The sequence below is a fragment of the Mercenaria mercenaria genome, chromosome 1, assembly GCF_021730395.1.
Source record: "Mercenaria mercenaria strain notata chromosome 1, MADL_Memer_1, whole genome shotgun sequence".
Taxonomy (NCBI): domain Eukaryota; kingdom Metazoa; phylum Mollusca; class Bivalvia; order Venerida; family Veneridae; genus Mercenaria; species Mercenaria mercenaria.
In genome coordinates, this window is record NC_069361.1 from 61,033,447 (window position 1) to 61,055,562 (window position 22,116).

At 37.5% G+C, this 22,116-nt stretch overlaps 1 protein-coding gene across 11 annotated transcripts in view; it reads right to left on the reverse strand.

The window, feature by feature from the left end:
- The window catches only part of LOC123536251 (ribosome-releasing factor 2, mitochondrial-like), a 291,825-nt gene that overhangs the window by 72,496 nt on the left and 197,213 nt on the right, over window positions 1-22,116 (reverse strand). The window contains exon 8 of one of the 11 annotated variants that reach the window (XM_053549050.1): window positions 4,780-6,563. The exons of 9 other annotated variants lie outside the window; for them this stretch is intronic. In XM_053549050.1, the coding sequence (XP_053405025.1) occupies window positions 6,145-6,563 (419 nt within the window). In that variant the 3' untranslated portion in view covers window positions 4,780-6,144. Of the gene's footprint in view, window positions 1-4,779; window positions 6,564-22,116 lie in introns of those variants that run through there. One more of the 11 variants, XR_008371957.1, reaches the window with a different exon arrangement.

Sequence of the window (22,116 nt, forward strand, 5' to 3'; positions counted from 1 at the left end):
ACAGATGCGAGTGCTGCACTACTTAACGAAGAACTTTGTCTAAGGCATCGTGGCAGCAAAAAGATAAAGTAGCAACTCCGCAAAAGAACTGACTTTCTTCAAACAAGAGGACCATGATGGTCCTGAATCGCTCACCTCTTCCCACATGACCCAGTTTTGAGTATGATATCGTTTAATCTATTATTTGACATAGTGACTCAGTTTTTGAGCTCATGTGACCCAGTTTTGAATTTGACCTAGATATTATCAAGATAAAAATTCTGACCAATTTTCATGAAGATCCACTGAAAAATATGGTCTCTAGAGAGGTCACAAGGTTTTTCTATTATTTGACCTATTGACCTAGTTTTCAAAGGTACGTGACCCTGTTTTGAACTTTACCTAGATATCATCAAGGTGAACATTCTAACTAATTTTCATGAAGATCTCATGAAAAATATGGCCTCTAGAGAGGTCACAAGGTTTTTCTATTTTTATACCTACTGGCCTAGTTTTTGACCGCACGTGACCCAGTTTCGAAACTGACCGAGATACCATCAAGGTGAACAATCAGATCAATTTTCATGAAGATCCATTGAAAAATATGGCCTCTAGAGAGGTCAAAAGATTTTAATAATTTTAGACCTACTGGCCTGGTTTTTGACCGCAGTTGACCCAGTTTCAAACTTGACCTAGATATCATCAAGATGAACATTCAGACCAACATTCATACAGATCCCATGAAAAGTGTGGCCTCCAGACAGGTCACAAGGTTTTTTATTATTTGACCTACTGACCTAGTTTTTTATGGCACGTGACCCAGTTTCAAACTTGACCTAGATATCATCAAGGTGAACATTCTGACCAATTTTTATGGAGATCCATTCACAAGGTTTTTCTATTTTCAGACCTACTGACCTAGTTTTTGACCGCACATGACCCTGTTTTGAACCTGACCTAGATATCATCAAGATGAACATTCAGACCAATTTTCATACAGATCCAATGAAAAATATGGCCTTTAGAGAGGTCACAAGGTTTTTCCATTATTTGACCTACTGACCTAGTTTTTGAAGGCACATGACCCAGTTTCGAACTTGACCTAGATATCATCAAGATGAACATTCAGACCAACTTTCATACAGATCCCATGAAAAATATGGCCTCTAGAGAGGTCACAAGGTTTTTCTATTATTTGACCTACTGACCTAGTTTTCAGGCACGTGACCCTGTTTCGAACTTACCAGATATCATCAAGGTGAACATTTAACTAATTTTCATGAAGATCTCATGAAAATATGGCCTCTAGAGAGGTCACAAGGTTTTTCTATTTTTAGACCTACTGACCTAGTTTTTGACCGCACTGACCCAGTTTCGAAACTGACGAGATATCATCAAGTGAACATTCAGATCAATTTCATGAAGATCCCATGAAAAATATGGCCTTAGAGAGGTCAAAGATTTTTAATATTTTAGACCTACTGGCCTGTTTTTGACCGCAGTTGACCAGTTTCAAACTTGACCTAGATATCATCAAGATGAACATTCAGACCAACATTCATACAGATCCCATGAAAAGTGTGGCCTCAGACAGGTCACAAGGTTTTTTATTATTTGACCTACTGACCTAGTTTTTTATGGCACGTGACCCAGTTTCAAACTTGACCTAGATATCATCAAGGTGAACATTCTGACCAATTTTTATGGAGATCCATTCACAAGGTTTTTCTATTTTCAGACCTACTGACCTAGTTTTTGACCGCACATGACCCTGTTTTGAACCTGACCTAGATATCATCAAGATGAACATTCAGACCAATTTTCATACAGATCCAATGAAAAATATGGCCTTTAGAGAGGTCACAAGGTTTTTCCATTATTTGACCTACTGACCTAGTTTTTGAAGGCACATGACCCAGTTTCGAACTTGACCTAGATATCATCAAGATGAACATTCAGACCAACTTTCATACAGATCCCATGAAAAATATGGCCTCTAGAGAGGTCACAAGGTTTTTCTATTATTTGACCTACTGACCTAGTTTTTGACGGCACGTGACCCATTTTCGAACCTGACCCAGATATCATCAAGGTGAACATTTTGACCAATTTTCATGAAGATCTCATGAAATATATGGCCTCTAGAGAGGTCACAAGGTTTTTCTATTTTTAGACCTACTGACCTAGTTTTTGACCGCACATGACCCAGTTTCGAACTTGATCTAGATATCATCAAGATGAACATTCAGACTAACTTTCATACAGATCCCATGAAAAATATGGCCTTTAGAGAGGTCACAAGGTTTTTCTATTATTTGACTTACTGACCTAGTTTTTGATGGCACGTGATCCAGTTTCAAACTTGGCCTAGATATCATCAAGGTAAATGTTCTGACCAATTTTCATGAAGATCTTGTGTAACATATGGCCTCTAGAGAGGTCACAAGGTTTTTCTATTTTTAGACCTACTGACCTAGTTTTTGACGGCACGTGATCCAGTTTCGAACTTGACCTAGATATCGTCAAGGTGAACATTCTGACCAATTTTCATGAAGATCTTGTGAAATATATGGCTTCTAGAGAGGTCACAAGGTTTTTCTATTTTTAGACCTACTGACCTAGTTTTTGATGGCACGTGACCCAGTTTCGAACTTGGCCTAGATATCATCAAGATGAACATTCTGACCAACTTTCATAAAGATCCCATGAAAAATGTGACCCCTAGAGTGGTCACAAGCAAAAGTTTACGGACGCACTGACGCACAGACGACGGACGACAGACACCGCGCGATCACAAAAGCTCACCTTGTCACCTTGTGACAGGTGAGCTAAAAAAGGAAATGAAAGGCTTACTGAATCTGAAAAAATCCATAAACTGAAACAGTTGCGAAAACACTGGTCAAGTTTACAGTCCGAAGTAGATAAACTAAATAGAAAACTTAAAAATTCAATTAAGGTAAATGGTGTTTCCCTGTCAGAGGCTGACAACATTGAAATGAAAAACCTAATGACAGAAACAGACAGTGCTGTGAAAGAAGCTTACCCTGTGGAAACATCAGTTCAAAGACTTTTCTGGGAGCAGCAAATGCGTTTCAGCCAACTTAAAAACAAAAAAAAAACATGAGGTGGCACCCAATGATTATCAAATGGTGTATTTATTTAAAGAGCAAGTCCTCAACAACATATGATTCAATGCGCAAGTCCGGCTTCATAAATCTACCAAGTGAACGAACCCTTTATGACTATTCAAATGTCTTGTCGAGAGGAACTGGTTTTCATGAAGATGTTCTGGTCAAGTTATAGGAAGAAGTTTCAGATTTCAATGAAGGTCATGAAAAAATTGTTGGTATATTGCAAGATGAAGTAAGAATTAGGAGCGATCTAGTCTATGACAAACACACAGGTTAATTAATTGGATTTACAGATTTAGACAGTGCAAGTAATGATTTAATGAATATTCAGGAGGCATTAACTCTTGCAAGATATGTTCTAGTCATAATGGTTCGAGGATTGTCCACAAAACTTAAGTTTCCAATGGCTCACTTTGCTACTAACTGAGTTGTTTCTGATCAGTTATTTTCTATTCTTTGGGAAGCTGTTGAAATGTTAGAAATAGATATAGGACTTTCAGTGCTTTTTATAACTAGTGACGGTGCATCACCAAACAGAAGATTCATTCCTTTACATGGCCAAGACACTGATTCAATTGTATACAGGGCTGAAAACGTATTTGCTGCAGAACAACGTTACATTTATTTTATATCTGATCCTCCCTGTCTGATTAAGACAACCCGGAACAATTTTTCTAATTCTTATTTGCATAAAACACAAAAAAACTATGGAAAAATGGTAAAGACATATCTTGGCTACATATAGTAGATCTTTTTAAAGACCAATGTAATGGACTATATAGACTGTGTCCTAAACTTTCTAAAAATCACATTAATCTGACTGCTTTCAGTTACATGAAGGTCAATTTGGCCGCCCAGGTACTGAGTTCTTCTGTGGCTAACGCGTTGGAATTGGTGTATGGTGATAGAACGTCAGAGACAGTAAAATTTATTAGGAATACGGACAAATTCTTTGACATTATGAACACGTGAAATTTTATGGAAAGTATCCGCAAAAGAAATGAAAACTTGAAACCATTCACTGATATTGATGATGCAAGACTGACGTATCTAAAAGATGAATTTCTCAGTTACTTTGAAGAATGGCACCGCAAAGTAAATAGTAGAAATGGTAACTTTTCTCATATGCAAAGAAATGCAATGGGTCTAAGCTACCAGACAATAGAAGGCGTAAAAATAACTGTTAACTCTATTGTTGACTGTGATAAGTTTTGTTTGAATAGAGGCATGCCATTTGTTTTAACAGAAAAATTCAACCAGGATGCCATTGAGCAACATTTCGGTGTGCATAGGGTCCAATACAAATCCTTCACTGCATGCGTTCAACAGCAATATGCAGAAATTAAGTGTAGTAGGGAGTCAGGTGCTGGCTCCACTCTGAGGAAACACCAAGCGCTGCCTGGATCTTCAAGTGGATAACACACCAATAGCTAAAAAGCCAAGGCATCAGTAATTGTGTGTCACCTTGTTTTTAAATGAAATCAGTGAAGTGCAGTTTGTGATAATTCAGGGTTTTTTTTTCATTATAGTATATTGTGATTCAAAAATCAGATTTAACAGTATTTAGTTAGGATAGCTAGTTATTTGTATGGTGAGTGTAATATTTATAACCATGCATATTAACTGTGCATGCTTCACTTAACCTTGCATGACTCACAGGAAACCAATCCTAAATATAGAGTGCACTGGATATAAGTTTGTTCAAGTTAATAGAAACGATTGACTTAAAGCAAAATTAGAACTATCAAATAAGTCGGTACAGGGCAGTCTAATTAGTAGACTGGCCCTAGCGTGATGCGCACCGACAAAACTTACCAGATGATATTACCAGTGCATGTGTTTTACTCTACATAATGATGTTTGCATGGTGCCAGTAAGAATCATTATTAAAAAATCTATGCAGCCATATTAGGATAAAACAAGACTATATTTATATATATATATATATCATGATTATGTTGATTACAATGATGACGTGGTTACGTTTTTATAACACAACAATGATATGAATTTTTACTGACAATATTCCATAAAATATCAGCAGTTTCTACAAGTAAGTGAAAAACAAGATTGAGAAAACAAAATATTCATGACATTTCAAATGTTTTATTTAAAACTTTGATGAGATAATAATAACAGTTGTTTTTTTAAGTTAGTTTCAGTCTAGATATATCAAAAACATTATGAAAGCAATATAATACTGAAAGCAAATATGACACTGTCATGCATGGCATTTACATGTAAGAATATTATATAGTTCCTCATAGAAATAAATACTATATTTGATATTTGGTGAATTGGGAAAAATAAAGCATTCAGACATATACAGGTTTGTCATATGGTTCATAATAGATAAATTTTTAACATATTCTTCATGTTGCTTTAACAATTAGCAATAAAAATCTACAACATCCCACAAAACTTGCAGAACTAAATTAAGAATTTCTGATGAATTTTGCTGAAGAGTTACAGCTGTAGTACACTTGGCGTTATTTTACTTTATTTACTAACGCAGTTGACCTAGGTTTTAGTATATTCCATGAGTGATTTGCGCAGTCACTTTTCCTGGCCCATGCATGCCCGCATACTGTAAGGAACAGTTTTACACAAGACTCTAACATAAAGCTTGCAAACTCGCCATAATGCTTTACCATGAACCGATCCATTATCTTTTCACACAAAATAGTTCTGTTCAGAGAATCCTTGTGTAAATTTTTTTCGTCAATCTCCTCACGACAAAACATTTCGCACTCTTGAATTAGAAGGAAGAAACTGTCGCTAGGTATTTTCAGGCCACCACGATTTGTCTTGCATGTCCATTCAGAATATTTGTTCACAAATGTTTTTTCACCGTCGCTTTCATTTTTTAACGAGAGCCTCATCGCTTCCTGTAAGGTCTGCAATTTCACTGACTTTGATTTTGCTTTCAAACACTTTCTTGTTAGAGTGTGAATGATGTAACCACTGATGTAAAAAATTACAAGCTGGTCATTGTTGTCTCTTCTTCTTTCAAAAAGTTTTACCCAGTTTTTAATCAGAGAGCGCATGAGAGAGTGTAGGAGAACACTCTTAAATTTTCATCACTACTTCTCTTTAGAACACCCTGAATTTCAGTGCTCAACTTTGTATCTTCTGTTACCTTGTAAAAACTAGAGTAGAGATTTTCATTTGTGTTACCATCACTTGAATTTGCATTTTCAAAAACTTTTAAGAAATATGGACACAGTTTATGTTCTATAGTAATTTTCATGTCAGAGTCTAGTGATACTTTCTTCGAGATGTCAACAATTAATTTACCAGGCCCTGATGTAGCTTTCTTTCTGAGGGAGTTATTTTGCATGGAATCGAGACACTGCATAAATGAATTTTCAAAAAATACCCTGAAGTCTGATTCATCAACACCAAATGGTTGTTGCTCACTTTTTGTCTTGTTTCCGTATTTGCATTCAGAAACTGAAAAAGAAGAAAACTGTATATATGATGCTTCTAAGCATTGCGGTAGTTGTATGATATATTTTGTAATGATTCGAATTTGGAACTAGAAAATGCTTTTGTAAAAAAGCGCATGTCTCCCCCAATGCAAAGTCCTATAGGCAAGAAGTCAACAGGGGTTAGGAGCAAAAGTCAAAGAGACACTGATGGTTGGCTGCAATAGGGATCATCTACTTGGCATGTCCAATCATCCCGCTAAATTTCAACACTCCTGGCCTAGTGGTTCTCAAGTCACTGTTCAGGCTTCTGTGACCTTGACCTTTGATCAAGTGACCTCAAAATAAATAGGGGTCATCTACTCTGCATGTCCAATCATCCTATTAAGTTTCAACATTGTAGGTCAAGTGGTTCTCAAGTTATTTCCAAAAAATGATTTTACATGAACAGGCCACTGTGGCCTTGACATTTAATAGACTGACCCCAAAATCAATAGGGGTCATCTACTCTGCATGTTCAATCATCCTATGAAGTTTCAACATTCTGGGTCAAGTGGTTCTCAAGTTATTGATCGGAACTGGTTATCAATGTTCAGGCCCCTGTGACCTTGACCTTTAACGGAGTGACCCCAAAAACAATAGGGGTCATCTACTCTGCATGTCAATCATCCTATGAAGTTTCAACATTCTGGGTCGAGAGGTTCTCAAGCTATTGATCGGAACTGGTTGTCAATGTTCAGGCCCCTGTGACCTGACCTTTAACGGAGTGACCCCAAAAACAATAGGGGTCATTTACTCTGCATGAACAATCATCATATGAAGTTTCAACATTCTGGGTCAAGTGGTTCTCAAGTTATTGATCGGAAATGGTTTTCCATGTTCAGGCCCCTGTGACCTTGACCTTTAACAGAGTGACCCTAAAATCATTATGGGTCATCTACTCTGTATGACTAATCATCCTATGAAATTTCATCATTCTGGGTCAAGTGGTTCTCAAGTTACTGACCGGAAATGGTTTTCAATGTTCAGGCCCCTGTGACCTTGACCTTTCACAGAGTGACCCCAAAATCGTTAGGAGTCATCTACTCTGCATGACCAATCATCCTATTAAGTTTCAACATTCTGGGTCAAGTGGTTCTCAAGTTACTGACCGGAAATGGTTTTCAATGTTCAGGCCCCTGTGACCTTGACCTTTAATGGAGTGACCCCAAAATCGATAGGGGTCATCTACTCTGCATGACCAATCATTCTATTAAGTTTCAACATTCTCGGTCAAGTGGTTCTCAAGTTACTGACCGGAAATGGTTTTCCATGTTCAGGCCCCTGTGACCTTGACCTTTGACAGAGTGACCCCAAAATCGATAGGGGTCATCTACTCTGCATGACCAATCATCCTATGAAGTTTCAACATTCTGGGTCAAGTTGTTCTCTAGTTATTGATCGGAAATGGTTTTCCATGTTCAGGCCCCTGTGACCTTGACCTTTGACAGAGTGACCCCAAAATCTATAGGGGTCATCTACTCTTCATGACCAATCATCCTATGAAGTTTCAACATTCTGGGTCAAGTGGTTCTCAAGTTACTGACCGGAAATGGTTTTCAATGTTCGGGCCCCTGTGACCTTGACCTTTAATGGAGTGACCCCAAAATCGATAGGGGTCATCTACTTTGCATGTACAATCATCCTATGAAGTTTCAACATTCTGGGTCAAGTGGTTCTCTAGTTATTGATCGGAAATGGTTTTCAATGTTCGGGCCCCTGTGACCTTGACCTTTGAGGGAGTGACCCCAAAAACAATAGGGGTCGTCTACTCCAGCAGCCCTACAACCCTATGAAGTTTGAAGGTTCTAGGTCAAACGGTTCTCCAGTTATTGCTCGGAAATGAAGTGTGACATACGGACGGACAGACGGACGGACGGACAGGGCAAAAACAATATGTCTCCTGGGGGAGACATAATTATGATTTTCGTTATGTGCATTTGTAAAACCAGTAATACAGATACTGGAAGTGTATCATTCAATGAATTTCTGTATATTTTTACGTATGTTAAATTTTGAAAACAGTTATTCCCTAAAATAACTTTTGTAAATGGTACACGAAATGTGTTTCTTGATTTAGTTAACCCTCACCCTGCTAAATTTTTATAACGACTCATCCATCTTTCAAACTGGACAGTACCATTAACTGTTAAAAAGGGTGCTTACCAAAAACAATACTGACTGAATGACAAACCATGCAGATCAAGATCAGACTGCATGGATGTGCAGACTGATCATGATCTACCAGAATCAATTGTGTACAGCATGATAAGGGTTAATTAAGGTCATCACTCTTGCTTTAGTGTGTAGTTTAAATCTGATACATGTATGTTATTAACTGTTTTGTTAAAAACGGTGCTTACCAAAAACAATACACAATATTTCTATAGTGTGTAGTTTAAATCTGCATGATAAGGGTTAATTTAGGTCATCACTCTTTCTATAGTGTGTAGTCTAAATCTGATACTTGTATGTTATTAACTGGCGAACATCGCAGACCAAGATCAGACTGCATGGATCAGCAGGCTGATCATGATCTACCAGAATTAATTGTGTACAGCATGATAAGGGTTAATCAAGGTCACCACTCTTGCTTTAGTGTGTAGTTTAAAGTTGATCATGAATGTTACATAATTTTACATTATAAACACTGTAAAAAAAATATTTATATAATTAATTGTACCTGTACTCCAGTTAAACTCATTTAAGATACATTTGTAGTTGAATCATTTTGTGATTAACATGTTCATCATAAAAAAAGATTTTACTTTTGTGGAAAGAAAATTTGTTGTGTGCACGGGTTTCATTAAAGAAAGGTCAGGTATACATTATGTAAAACTAGATGCCCACGGGCAACATGTCGAGCCCGTACTGGGAGTTGCACACGTCACCCTGTCTCACTGAGGCAATTATTTATGCCAAATAAACAAGAGCCATGTTAGACATGGCTAATCCCCCCGCCGGGCATATTATAATTGAAGGCTAAAGTTCCTGGCAAGTTAGTGTCTGAAAGTATTAATTTTCGGGAAAGCTTTGAAGAACCGTTTAGTTGTGGTCCACATCAGGGGTTTTAAAGATGTGGAAGAAAGAATAAGTCAGTAGTGAGGTGGTTTACTGCTAAATTTTATTAATTTTTATGAACAGTATAGCTATGATGTTTTTCTATATGGCTACTGTAAAAAGAAGGAATGGAAAGCTAACAGGGAACAAGAGTGCAAAATGTCACAATATACGCCAGTCACAGCAAATTTCTTTACTCTAGCACCTGTATTTGCAAATGGAATTTTAATTTTGTGGTTGTTTAGTAATCATTGTAAGTCTTTTGTTTTTCTAAATCCACAAAAAAAACTCCTTACTAGGTAGAGATACCTTAAAATACACCTAAAATTGGAAAGTAACATCTATGTTGTACCACAGAAAAGTGGTCTTGTTTTTTCCCTCAGTCAATTATAAAAATGTTACAATATAAGTTATTTATAGTAACAACTAAGGGAAGTTAATCTTAAAAAAAAAAAAAAAATTAAGTCAGCACAAAAATCTTTACCAGGTAGAGATTGGTCAAAATACACCTCAAAATTGGATGTAGCATGCATGTTGTACTACAAAAAAGTGGTCTCGATTTTTCCCTACGACTAGTAATGAAAAAGTTACAATAAAAGCTATCTAAAGTAACAACAAAGGGAAGTAATTCTAAAGTAGGGAACTGCACATGACACTTCGTCTCATGATGGTGTATAATGGTGTCAAGTTACATCAAAATCCCTCCATGCATGAAGAAGAAATGCTTCGGACAAAGTCATTCTTGTATCTGACCTTTGGCCTCTAAGTGTGACCTTGACCTTAGACCTAGGGACCTGGATCTTGCGCATGACACTCTGTCTCGTGGTGGTGAACATTTGTGCCAAGTTATATTAAAATCCCTCTAAGCATGAAGAAGAAATGCTCCGGACAAGGTTTTCATTCTTGTATCCTTTGACCTCTAAGTGTGACCTTGACCTTAGACCTAGGGACCTGGTTCTTGCGCATGACACTCCACCTCATGGTGGTGAACATTTGTGCCAAGATATATCAAAATCCCTCTATGCATGAAGAAGATATGCTCCGAACAAAAATTTTTAAGAAAATATAATAAAGGGGAATAACTCAAAAAATAGGCAAGATAGAGTTATTGTTCTTGCACACTGCACTTCCTCCCAATGTGTTCTATCAGTGTATGAAGTTTGAAGAAAATCCCTCCAGTACTTTTGGAGTTATGCTCTGGACAATTTTTTTTAAGAAAATAAGATAAAGGGGAATAACTCAAACAAGAGATCACAGAGTGATCTTGGCGCCTACCATTGAGCCATTTTTGATTGTTTCAAATTTCAAGAGTAGCTCAAGGTCAAATTCCATTTCAGTACACATCACTGTGCATGTGGTCCATGCATGTGGTCCAAATTTGAAAGCTGTAGCTTGAGAAATGGGAAAGTAGGTCACAAGATCAATTTCAAGGTCAAAGTTCATTCCGGTATACAAAACTATGCATGTGCTTCAAATTTGAAGCCTGTAGCTTGAGAAATGTGTAAGTAGGTGACTAGGTCAATCTCAAGATCGAAGTTCATTTTGGTACACAAAACTATGCATGTGGTCCAAATTTAAAGGCTGTAGATTGAGAAATGTGAAAGTAGGTCACTAGTCAAAATCATGGTCAAATTTCATTTTGGAACACAAAATTATGCAAACTATCCAAATTTGAAGCCTGTACCTTCAAAAATGTAAAAGTAGGTCACTAGGTCAATGTCAAGGTCAAAGGTTTTTTCGGTACACAAAACTATGCATGTGGTCCAAATTTGCAGGCTGTAGCTTGAAAAATGTGAAAGTAGGTCAATGTCAAGGTCAAAGTTTTTTTCGGTACACAAAACTATGCATGTGGTCCAGATTTGAAGGCTGTAGCTTGAGAAATGTGAAAGTAGGTCACTAGGTCAAAATCAAGGTCAAATTTCATTTCTGAACACAAAACTATGCATGTGGTCCAAATTTGAAGCCTGTACCTTCAAAAATGTGAAAGTAGGTCACTAGGTCAATGTCAAGGTCAAAGTTTTTTCCATTGCACAAAACTATGCATGTGGTCCAAATTTAAAGGCTGTAGCTACAGGAATGTGAAAGTAGGTCACTAGGTCAAAATCAAGGTCAACTCATGTCAAGGTGCATCTTGCCACTCAAAACTATACATGTGGTCCGATTTTGAATGTTGTAGTTTATTGACAAGAAGATTTTAAAAGCTTTTCCCTATATAAGTCTATATGAACCATGTGACCCCCGGGGCGGGGCCATATTTGACCCTAGGGGAATAATTTGAACAAACTTGGTAGAGAACTACTAGATGATGCTACATTACAAATATCAAAGCCATAGGCTTTGTGGTTTGGAAAAGAAGATTTTCAAAGTTTTTCCCTATATAAGTCTATATGAACCATGTGACCGCTGGGGCGGGGCCATATTTGACCCTAGGGGAATAATTTGAACAAACTTGGTAGAGAACTACTAGATGATCCTACATTACAAATATCAAAGCCCTAGGCTTTGTGGTTTGGAAAAAAAGATTTTCAAAGTTTTTCCCTATATAAGTCTATGTAAACCATGTGCCCCCCAGGGCGGGGCCATATTTGACACTAGGGGAATAATTTGAACAATCTTAGTAGAAGACTACTAGATGATGTCACATACAAAATATCAAAGCCCTAGGCCCTGTGGTTTTGGACAAGAGGTTTTTCAAAGTTTTTCCCTATATAAGTCTATATAAACCATGTGACCCCCGGGGTGGGGGGGGGCTATATTTGACCCCAGAGAAATAATTTGAATCATCTTGGTAGAGGACCACTAGATGATGCTACATACCAAATATCAAAGCCCTAGGCTCTGTGGTTTTGGACAAGAAGATTATCAAAGTTTTTCCCGATATAAATCTATGTAAATTATAAAAATAAACAAAGGGCCATAACTCACTCAAAAATTGTTGAACCAGTCTGATTTTCAGGGGGACACAACTAGGGTACCAATATATCATTCTGACAAAGTTTGGTCAAAATCCCCCCAGTAGTTTCTGAGGAGATGCGATAACGAGAAATTGTTAACGGACGGACGGACGGAAGGACGATGGACCACGGACGCAGAGTGATTTGAATAGCCCACAATCTGATGATGGTGGGCTAAAAATAGGCAAGGTAGAGTTATTGTTCTTGCACACTGGACTTCCTCCCAATGTGTTCTATCAGTGTATGAAGTTTGAAGAAAATCCCTCTAGTACTTTTGGAGTTATGCTCCGGATAAAGATCGTTGCGGACACACGGACGCATGCACGCACAGACGGACAGCATTTCTAATATCCCCTTCGCCTTTGGCGGGGGGATAAAAAAAAGATTGCAAAAGGTTACAATATAAGTTATTTGTAGTAACAACAAAGGGAAGTAAATCTTAAAAAAAAAAATCAAAAAAATCTAACTCCACATAAAAATCCTTACCAGTAGAGATAGGTCAAAATATACTTCAAAATTGGATGTAACATGCATGTTGTACTACAGAAAAGTGGTCTTGATTTTTCCCTACGACCAGTAATAAAAAAAGTTACAATATAAGCTATTTATAGTAACAACAAAGGGAAGTAATTCTAGGTTCTTGTGCATGACACTTCGTCTCATGATGGTGAACAATTGTCCCAAGTTACATCAAAATCCCTCTATGCATGAAAAAGAAATGCTCCGGACAAAGTCATTCTTGTATCTGACCTTTGACCTCTAAGTGTGACCTTGACCCTAGACCTAAGGACCTGGTTCTTGCATATGACACTCCGTCTCATGGTGGTGAACATTTGTGCCAAGTTACATCAAAATCCCTCCATGCATGAAGAAAAAATGTTCCGGACAAAGTTGCATTCTTGTATCCTTTGACCTCTAAGTGTGACCTTGACCTTAAACCTAGGGACCTGATTCTTGCACATGACACTCCGTCTCATGATGGTGAACAACTGCGCCAAGTTACATCAAAATCCCTCCCTGCATGAAGAAGAAATGCTTCGGACAGTCATTATTGAATTTGACCTTTGACTTCTTAGTGTGACCTTGACTTTGAGATAGGAACCTGGGGTTTGTGCATGACACTCCGTCTCACTGAGGGAAATACTCATGCCAAATATAAACAAGATTGCTCCATGCATGTCAAAGTTATGGTCCGGACAAACAAATCCCGACACGCACGCAAGGACAGACGCATGCACGCACATACACCAAACAGCCATTTGGACAACTATGTCTTCGCTTCCGCAAGCGGGCTCGCCAATAAATGCTTTAATGTCATTATGTAGTAACGATCAGTTTTTAGTACAGAAAGAATAATTCTAAAATATTGTTAAATGAATTCTTTAGTGTGACAATGATGTTTTCTTATTATTCTTGCCTTATTTCTTTCCTTGCATGTGTTTTGTTTCCAATTATCAGCTATTCTAGTCTAGAATCTTTTTAATTTACTAATGGTATATAATTGTATCTAGATGAAGTCTTTGTCACAAACTTGATAATAAAACTGTTTGCGGTGTCATTGAAAGATTTTAAGTATACGTTATGTAATTTCGAAATAATAACGAACTTGAAAGATGATGTCTTGTTTATTGTTTTTTTCCACAAGGTACACTGTTGTCCTGTAAATGGAAGTTCCTTTTAAAGTCAAGAAGGCGTAATTCAGCATCATCTACATGATCTAGCGTAATGTCAAACATAATGCTTGATGACGTAATGTCTTTGCGTTCTAAATGTTGACAGTAACCAGCTTGTATGCTAAAGATTTCATTTCACATCCAGCTTTTAGTCATATTTAAACAATTAGATATCTACATGTAGTTCAGAAAATACAAACTATTGTTTGTGAAATTTTGATGCCTAAAATCTGCCCGTGAAAAATGGGGGTAGGGGAAAAATTTAGGACAATACCGTGAAAACGAATTCGGAGACCACCGAATTTTACATTCTAGCATGAAACTGTGTTATATTGTCATTTTTTAGGGAGTTTTAACAGGAGACAAAAAGTGTTTTAACAGAGATTCTCGTACTCATGGGCTGTTATAGCACCTATTCATATATGGGCGTTCCATGGCAAAGCGTAAACGTATTACGGCCCCAAAACGGATAATTCAAAAGGAAATAACGTTGTGAAAAAACAACGTAGACTTTACTGCGCATTTCATGAAAATTTAATGACGTTGAGGGAAAATATTCATTTACTTGGTTTTTACGCGTTTTATGCTAGAATAGCGGTAGCGCATGTTCTTTACGTGTTATAACATGTTCAGAATCCCTCTCTGGTTACCAACCCAATCCCTTGGGATTCTGCAGATGTTATAACGTGAAAAAACATGCGTTATCCCTACAGTACAACAAGCAAATTCGATTAATTGGTATCCCCCGCCGAAAGGGTTTGTGGTGAGGAACGGCAAAACAGTATATCCGGCAAAAAGTTAAGAATGTTACTAAGAAACAAATAATTTCATTAGTCAAAATCAATTTAACAGAAAATGTATGCTATTTTTTGGTGTGTGTGTGTGGGGTGGGGGCGGGGGGGCAGCGGGGGGTGACTGGGTGAGGGTACAAAACATCATATGTTGATTATAAATATTGATGGAAAATTAAAAATGAAAAAAACAAGAGGGCCATGAAGGCCCTGTATCGCTCACCTGACCTATTGACCTAAAGATTAAAATTCTGACCAAGTTTCATTAAGATATGGTCATAAATGTGGCCTCTAAAGTGTTAACTAGCTTTCCTTTGACTTGACCCGGTGACCTAGTTTTTGACCCCACATGACCCAGATTTGAACTTGACCTTAAGATCCTCAAGATTAACATTCTGACAAAGTTTAATGAAGATACAGTCATAAATGTGGCCTCTAGAGTGTTAACAAGCATTTTCTTTGATTTGATCTACTGACCTAGTTTTTCATACCACCTGACCCAGATTTGAATCTGACCTATAGATCATCAAGATTAACATTCTGACCAAGATTCATTAAGATGTGGTCATAAATGTGGCCTCTGGAGTGTTAACTAGCTTTTCCTTTGATTTGACCTGGTGACCTAGTTTTTGACCCTACATGACCCAGATTCAAATTGGACCTTAAGATCATCACGATTAACATTCTGACCAAGTTTCATGAAGATACAGTCATAAATGTGGCCTCTACAGTGTTAACAAGCTTTTCCTTTGATTTGACCTAGTGACCTAGTTTTTGCACCCCATCTGACCCAGATTTGAATCTGGCCTATAGATCATCACAATTAACATTCTGACCAATGTTCATTAAGATATGGTCATAAATGTGGCCTCTGGAGTCTTAACTAGCTTTTCCTTTGATTTGACCTGGTGACCTAGTTTTTGACCCTACATGACCCAGATTAAAATTGGAACTTAAGATCATCACAATTAACATTCTGACGAAGTTTCATGAAGATGTGGTCATAAATGTGGCCTCTGGAGTGTTAACTAGCTTTTCCTTTGATTTGACCTGGTGACCTAGTTTTTGACCCAACTAGACCCAGATTCAAATTGGACCTTATGATCATCACAATTAACATTCTGACCAAGTTCCATGAAGATATAGTCATAAATGTGGCCTCTACAGTGTTAACAAGCTTTTCCTTTGATTTGACCTGGTGACCTAGTTTTTGACCCTAGATGACCCAATATCAAATTCGTCCAAGATTTTATTGAGGGTAACATTCTGACCAAGTTTCATGAAGATTGGGTCCAAATTGTGACCTCTAGAGTGTTAACAAGCTTTTCTTTTGATTTGACCTGGTGACCTATTTTTGACCCCAGATGACCAAATATCAAATTTGTCCAAGATTTTATTGAGGGTAACATTCTGACCAAGTTTCATGAAGATTGGGTCCAAATTGTGACCTCTAGAGTGTTAACAAGCTTTTCTTTTGATTTGACCTGGTAACCTAGTTTTTGACCCCAGATGACTCAGTTTCGAACTCATCCAAGATTTTATTGAGAGTAACATTCTGACCAAGTTTAATTAAGATTGAGCCAAAATTGTGATCTCTAGAGTGTTAACAGTCAAATTGTTGACGACGCCGCCGACGCCAACAGACGGACGGATGACGACGGACACAGGGCGATCACAAAAAGCTAAGAATAAAAAACAAGAGGGCCATGAAGGCCCTGTATCGCTCACCTGACCTATTGACCTAAAGACCATCAAGATTAACATTCTGACTAAGTTTCATTAAGATATGGTACAAATGTAGCCTCTAAAGTGTAAACTACCTTTTCTTTTAATTTGACCTAGTGACCTATTTTTGTCCCAACATAAGCCAGATTCAAACTGGACCTTGAAATCATTAAAATTACAATTCTGACCAAGTTTCATGAAGATACAGTCATAAATGTGGCCTCTAGAGTGTTTTCCTTTGATTTGACCTCGTGACCTAGTTTTTAACCCCACCTGACCCAGATTTGAATTTGACCTATAGATCATCAAGATTAACATTCTGACCTAGCTTCATTAAGATATGGTCATAAATGTGGCCTCTACAGTGTAAACTAGCTTTTCCTTTGATTTGATCTGGTGACCTAGTTTTTGATCCTACATGACCCAGATTCCAACTGGACCTTGAGAATATGAAGATTACCATTTTGACCAAGTTTCATAAAGATACAGTCATAAATGTGGCCTCTACAGTGTTAACAAGCTTTACCTCTGATTTGACTCGGTGACCTAGTTTTTGACCTGACATGACCCAGGTTCGAACTTGACCTAAAGATTATCAAGATTAACATTCTGACAAAGTTTCATAAAGATACAGTTATAAATGTGGCCTTTAGAGTGTTAACTAGAGCTATCAATAAAGGTGATGAATGTACCCCCCGAATGCACTGACACAGTACATTGCAATTTGACACACACAAGACTGCATAATTATGTGGACTGTATGTATATAGACTGTATGTTTACAGTATAGTAACAAAAAACAAAGTCCCATAACTACGCAGAATATTTATCTAAAAGAATGTAACATGCCCCATGCACAACTAGGGTTGGTACTGATCACTTGTGTGAAGTTTCATTAAATTGTGTGCAAGGGTTTGGTAGATTAGGCACGCACAAGATTGCATATGAAGACTGTATGTACATAGTATGTTAACAAGAAACAAAGTCCCATAACTCTGCAATTTTTGTCGCTGAAAGAACCTAACATGCCCCATGCACAACTAGGGTTGGTACTGATCACTTGTGTGAAGTTTCATTAAATTGTGTCAAGGGGATGAGGAGAGATGGTGCGCACAAGATTGTGTCTATGTCTATAGTATAGTAACAAAAAAACAAAGTCCCATAACTCTGCAATTTTTTTTTCTGAAAGAACCTAACATGCCCCATGCACAACTACTGTTGTTACTGATCGCTTGTGTGAAGTTTCATTAAATTGTGTCAAGGGGATGAGGAGAGATGGTGCGCACAATATTGTGTCTATGTATATATTATAGTAACAAAAAAACGAAGTCCCATAACTCTGCAAATTTTTTTTCTAAAAGAACCTAACATGCCCCATGCACAACTACTGTTGGTACTGATCACTTGTGTGAAGTTTCATTAAATTTTGTCCAGGGAATGAGGAGAGATGGCGCGCACAAGATTGTGTCTATGTATATAGTATAGTAACAAAAAAACAAAGTCCCATAACTCTGCAAATTTTTTTTCTAAAAGAAGCTAACATGCCCCATGCACAACTACTGTTGGTACTGATCACTTGTGTGAAGTTTCATTAAATTCTGTCAAGGGGATAAGGAGAGATGGTGCGCACAAGATTGCGTCTACGGACAGACGGACAGACGACCAGACAGACAGACAGACAGACAGACAACCTGAAACCAGTATACCCCCCCTTACAACTTTGTTGTCGGGGGGTACAACAAGCTTTTCCTTTGATTTGATCTAGTGACCTAGTTTTTGACCCCACCTGACCAAGATTCAAACTTGACCTATACAGCCTCAAGACTAACATTCTGACCAAGTTTCATTAACATATGGTCATAAATGTGGCCTCTACAGTGTAAACTAGCTTTTCCTTTGATCTGACCTGGTGACCTAGTTTTTGATCCCACATGACCCACATTCAAACTTGTCCAAGACTTTATTGAGGGTAACATTCTGACCAAGTTCATTAAGATTGGGTCCAAATTGTGACCTCTTGAGATCATCAAGATTAACATTCTGACCAAGTTTCATGAAGATACAGTCATAAATGTGGCCTCTACAGTGTTAACAAGCTTTTCCTTTGATTTGACCTGGTGACCTAGTTTTTGACCCCAGATGACCCAATATCAAACTTGTCCAAGACTTTATTGAGGGTAACATTCTGACCAAGTTCATTAAGATTGGGTCCAAATTGTGACCTCTAGAGTGTTAACAAGCTTTTTCTTTGATCTGACCTGGTGACCTAGATTTTGACCCCAGATGACCCAATATCGAATTCTTCCAAGATTTTATTGAGGGTTACATTCTGACCAAGTTTCATCAAGATTGGGCAAAAACTGTGACCTCAATAGTGTTAACAAGCTTTCCCTTTTATTTGACCTGGTGACCTAGTTTTTGACCCCAGATGACCCAATATCTAACTCGTCCAAGATTTTATTAAGGGTAACATTCTGACCAAGTTTCATTATGATTGGGCCAAAATTGTGATCTCTAGAGTGTTAACAGTCAAATTGTTGACGACGGACAGACGGACGGATGGACGGAGGACACGGACACAGGGCAATCACAAAAGCTCACCTTTGAGCACTTTGTGCTCAGGTGAGCTAAAAAATGACAGACATCATTGAAGTATGTTGGTTCATATTCATTTCAAGTTTCATGAAATTCTACCAGCTTGTTACTGAGAAATTGCTGCAGACATGGATTTTTCATTAAATCAAGGGCAATAACTCTAAGGGAAATTGACCAATCAAAAAAAAACTTGACGGGCATCATCGCAGTATGTTGGTTCATGTTTATTTCAAGTTTCATGAAATTCTACCTGTTAGTTACTGAGATATGGCTGCGGACGGACGTACGCACGCACGGACGTGACGGACGGACGGACAACGCCATTTCAATACCCCACTCCTGATTTCATCAGTGGGGGATAATAAATTTATATAATTCTAGTTCTTTAAAAAATCTTAGGGACTGTTTTTCTGCTCGAAAACAATTAATTTCGCAGAAGGATTTTGACATGAATTTTGCGTAAAGTAAGCTTTCCGTTGGCAAATAATTTGAAAATTACATCGCCATAATTATTATAGTTTTAAACGGTTGTCTTATATTAAAAGAAAAAAAACAACATCTTTTTTTTTTAATTATAGGGACTCCTCGAAACAAATTAATTGCCGTAAAAACGACAACGTCACAACTATTTAGGGCAAGACTAAAACGTGATCTTTCGACGCCATTTGCGTAAAAAAAGTGCATCTGACATTTTTAATAATTGTACATCAGGTAAAGATCAGCTTTTGCTATTTTAAACATGTTATCAAGGATACAACTTTTAGAAGTTCCCGCTTATTACACCTTCTTTACCTTAACTCCAGCAAAGTTCATGTCAAAAACAAATTGATTACACACAGCCGTACCAGGTTTTTTGTTCTTGTTCCTCATAAAAATATAGAGAACATTTACAAATTACCTATAAATATAATATTTATCTTGCACGCATACACATCTAATTTATTACTTGAAAATACGCACCTCTAACATTTGAAATCCCGTGCTTCGTCCGCAGGTGACCTCTTAGCCCCGATATGGATGCATACGTTTTGTCTCAGTTGTCGCACTGATAAATCTTATTTGCGACATTCTTTGGTTTAACTGCAGAGTTCGGATTAGGTTTTGTTACATTATCATTATCATCAGAATTCTCAACTTCACTACAAGTGTATTCACCAAGCGAATCGTCTAAATCTAGATCACTGAAGTCTATAAAATCCTCTTTGCCATAAGCCATTTTTAATCATGAACTTCACTATTACTACAATATAACCTCGCGGAATTGAACGAACACAAAATGATCACAAAATGATAGACAAATTAATGTTTAATTTTTTTAGACCCTTTATTTTTCAATTTTTTATTCAGTATAAAAGGCAAGATTAATTATTTTTTCCACACATTCAAAGAATGTGCAATAAGCACACACGAGATGTTAGGTGTGATGCTACAAATAATTTCTTCTACTCGTGCCGATCAATTCAGATAATTGCGGTTAAATTTAACTGGTGACAATAGATGGAAATTTTAACAAACCCTGAGAAATAAAAAAAATCCTTTGAGCAAAGGTGTTATAGATAATTAGGAGAGAAAGAAAACAAGAGGGCCATAATGGCCCTATATCGCTCACCTGTTATCATTGCACTTAAGAAGGTCCTCAGAAAAAATATCTAAGTCCAAAGGACAGGAACAAGAAAGGGAAGAAATTTAACCAAAAAGAAAAAAAAAATTCTTACAAGGTACAGATATGTCAAAATACACCTAAAAATTGGAGGTACCATCCATGTTGTACCACAGAAAAGTGGTCTCGGTTTTTCCCTACGGCCAATAATAAAAAAGTTACTAAAAATAAGCTATTTATAGTAACGTAAAAGGGAAGTAATTAAAAAAAAAAAATTGTAAGTGAACAAAAGAAGGATCTGCCAAATAAAAACAATAGCACTGCAATGCAATGCAAATGCAGAGCAATATACATACAAAACAAAGTCATATGACCTTTGACCCCTAAGTGTGACCTTGACCTTGAACTGAGCCATCCGAAACATGCGCTCTGCACGTCGTTTCGATGAGGTGAACATTTGTGTCAGGTTTCTTTGAAATCCTTCAAGGGGTTCAAGAGTTACAGAGTGGAAAGGAAATTGCTAACCAACAGACAGACAGGCAGACGGACACCAAGGCGATAACATAATACGTCCCTTTGGGCGTATAAACAGGAATCGAGACCTTATGGCGATACAAGTTGTGTGCAAGTTTAGTTAAAATCAAATCATAAATTAAGCTGCTATTGTGCAGACAAGGTCAAAATAGCTACTTTTCGCCCTTTCAGGGGCCATAACTCTGGAACCCATTATGGGATCTGGCCGGTTCAAGAAAGGAACCAAGATCTTATGGTGACACAAGTTTCGTGCAAGTTTGATTAAATTCAAATCATAAATGAAGCCGCTATTGTGCAGACAAAGTCAAAATAGCTAATTCTGGCCATATCAGGGGCCATAACTCTGGAACCCATAAAGGAATCTGGCCAGTTCAAGAAAGGAACCAAGATCTTATGGTGATACAAGTTGTGTGCAAGTTTGGTTAAAATCAAATCATAAATGAAGCTGCTATTGTGCAGACAAGGTCAAAATAGCTAATTTTGGCCCTTTCAGGGGCCATAACTCTGGAACCCATTATGGGATCTGGCCGGTTCAAGAAAGGAACCAAGATCTTATGGTGATACAAGTTGTGTGCAAGTTTGGTTAAAATCAAATCATAAATGAAGC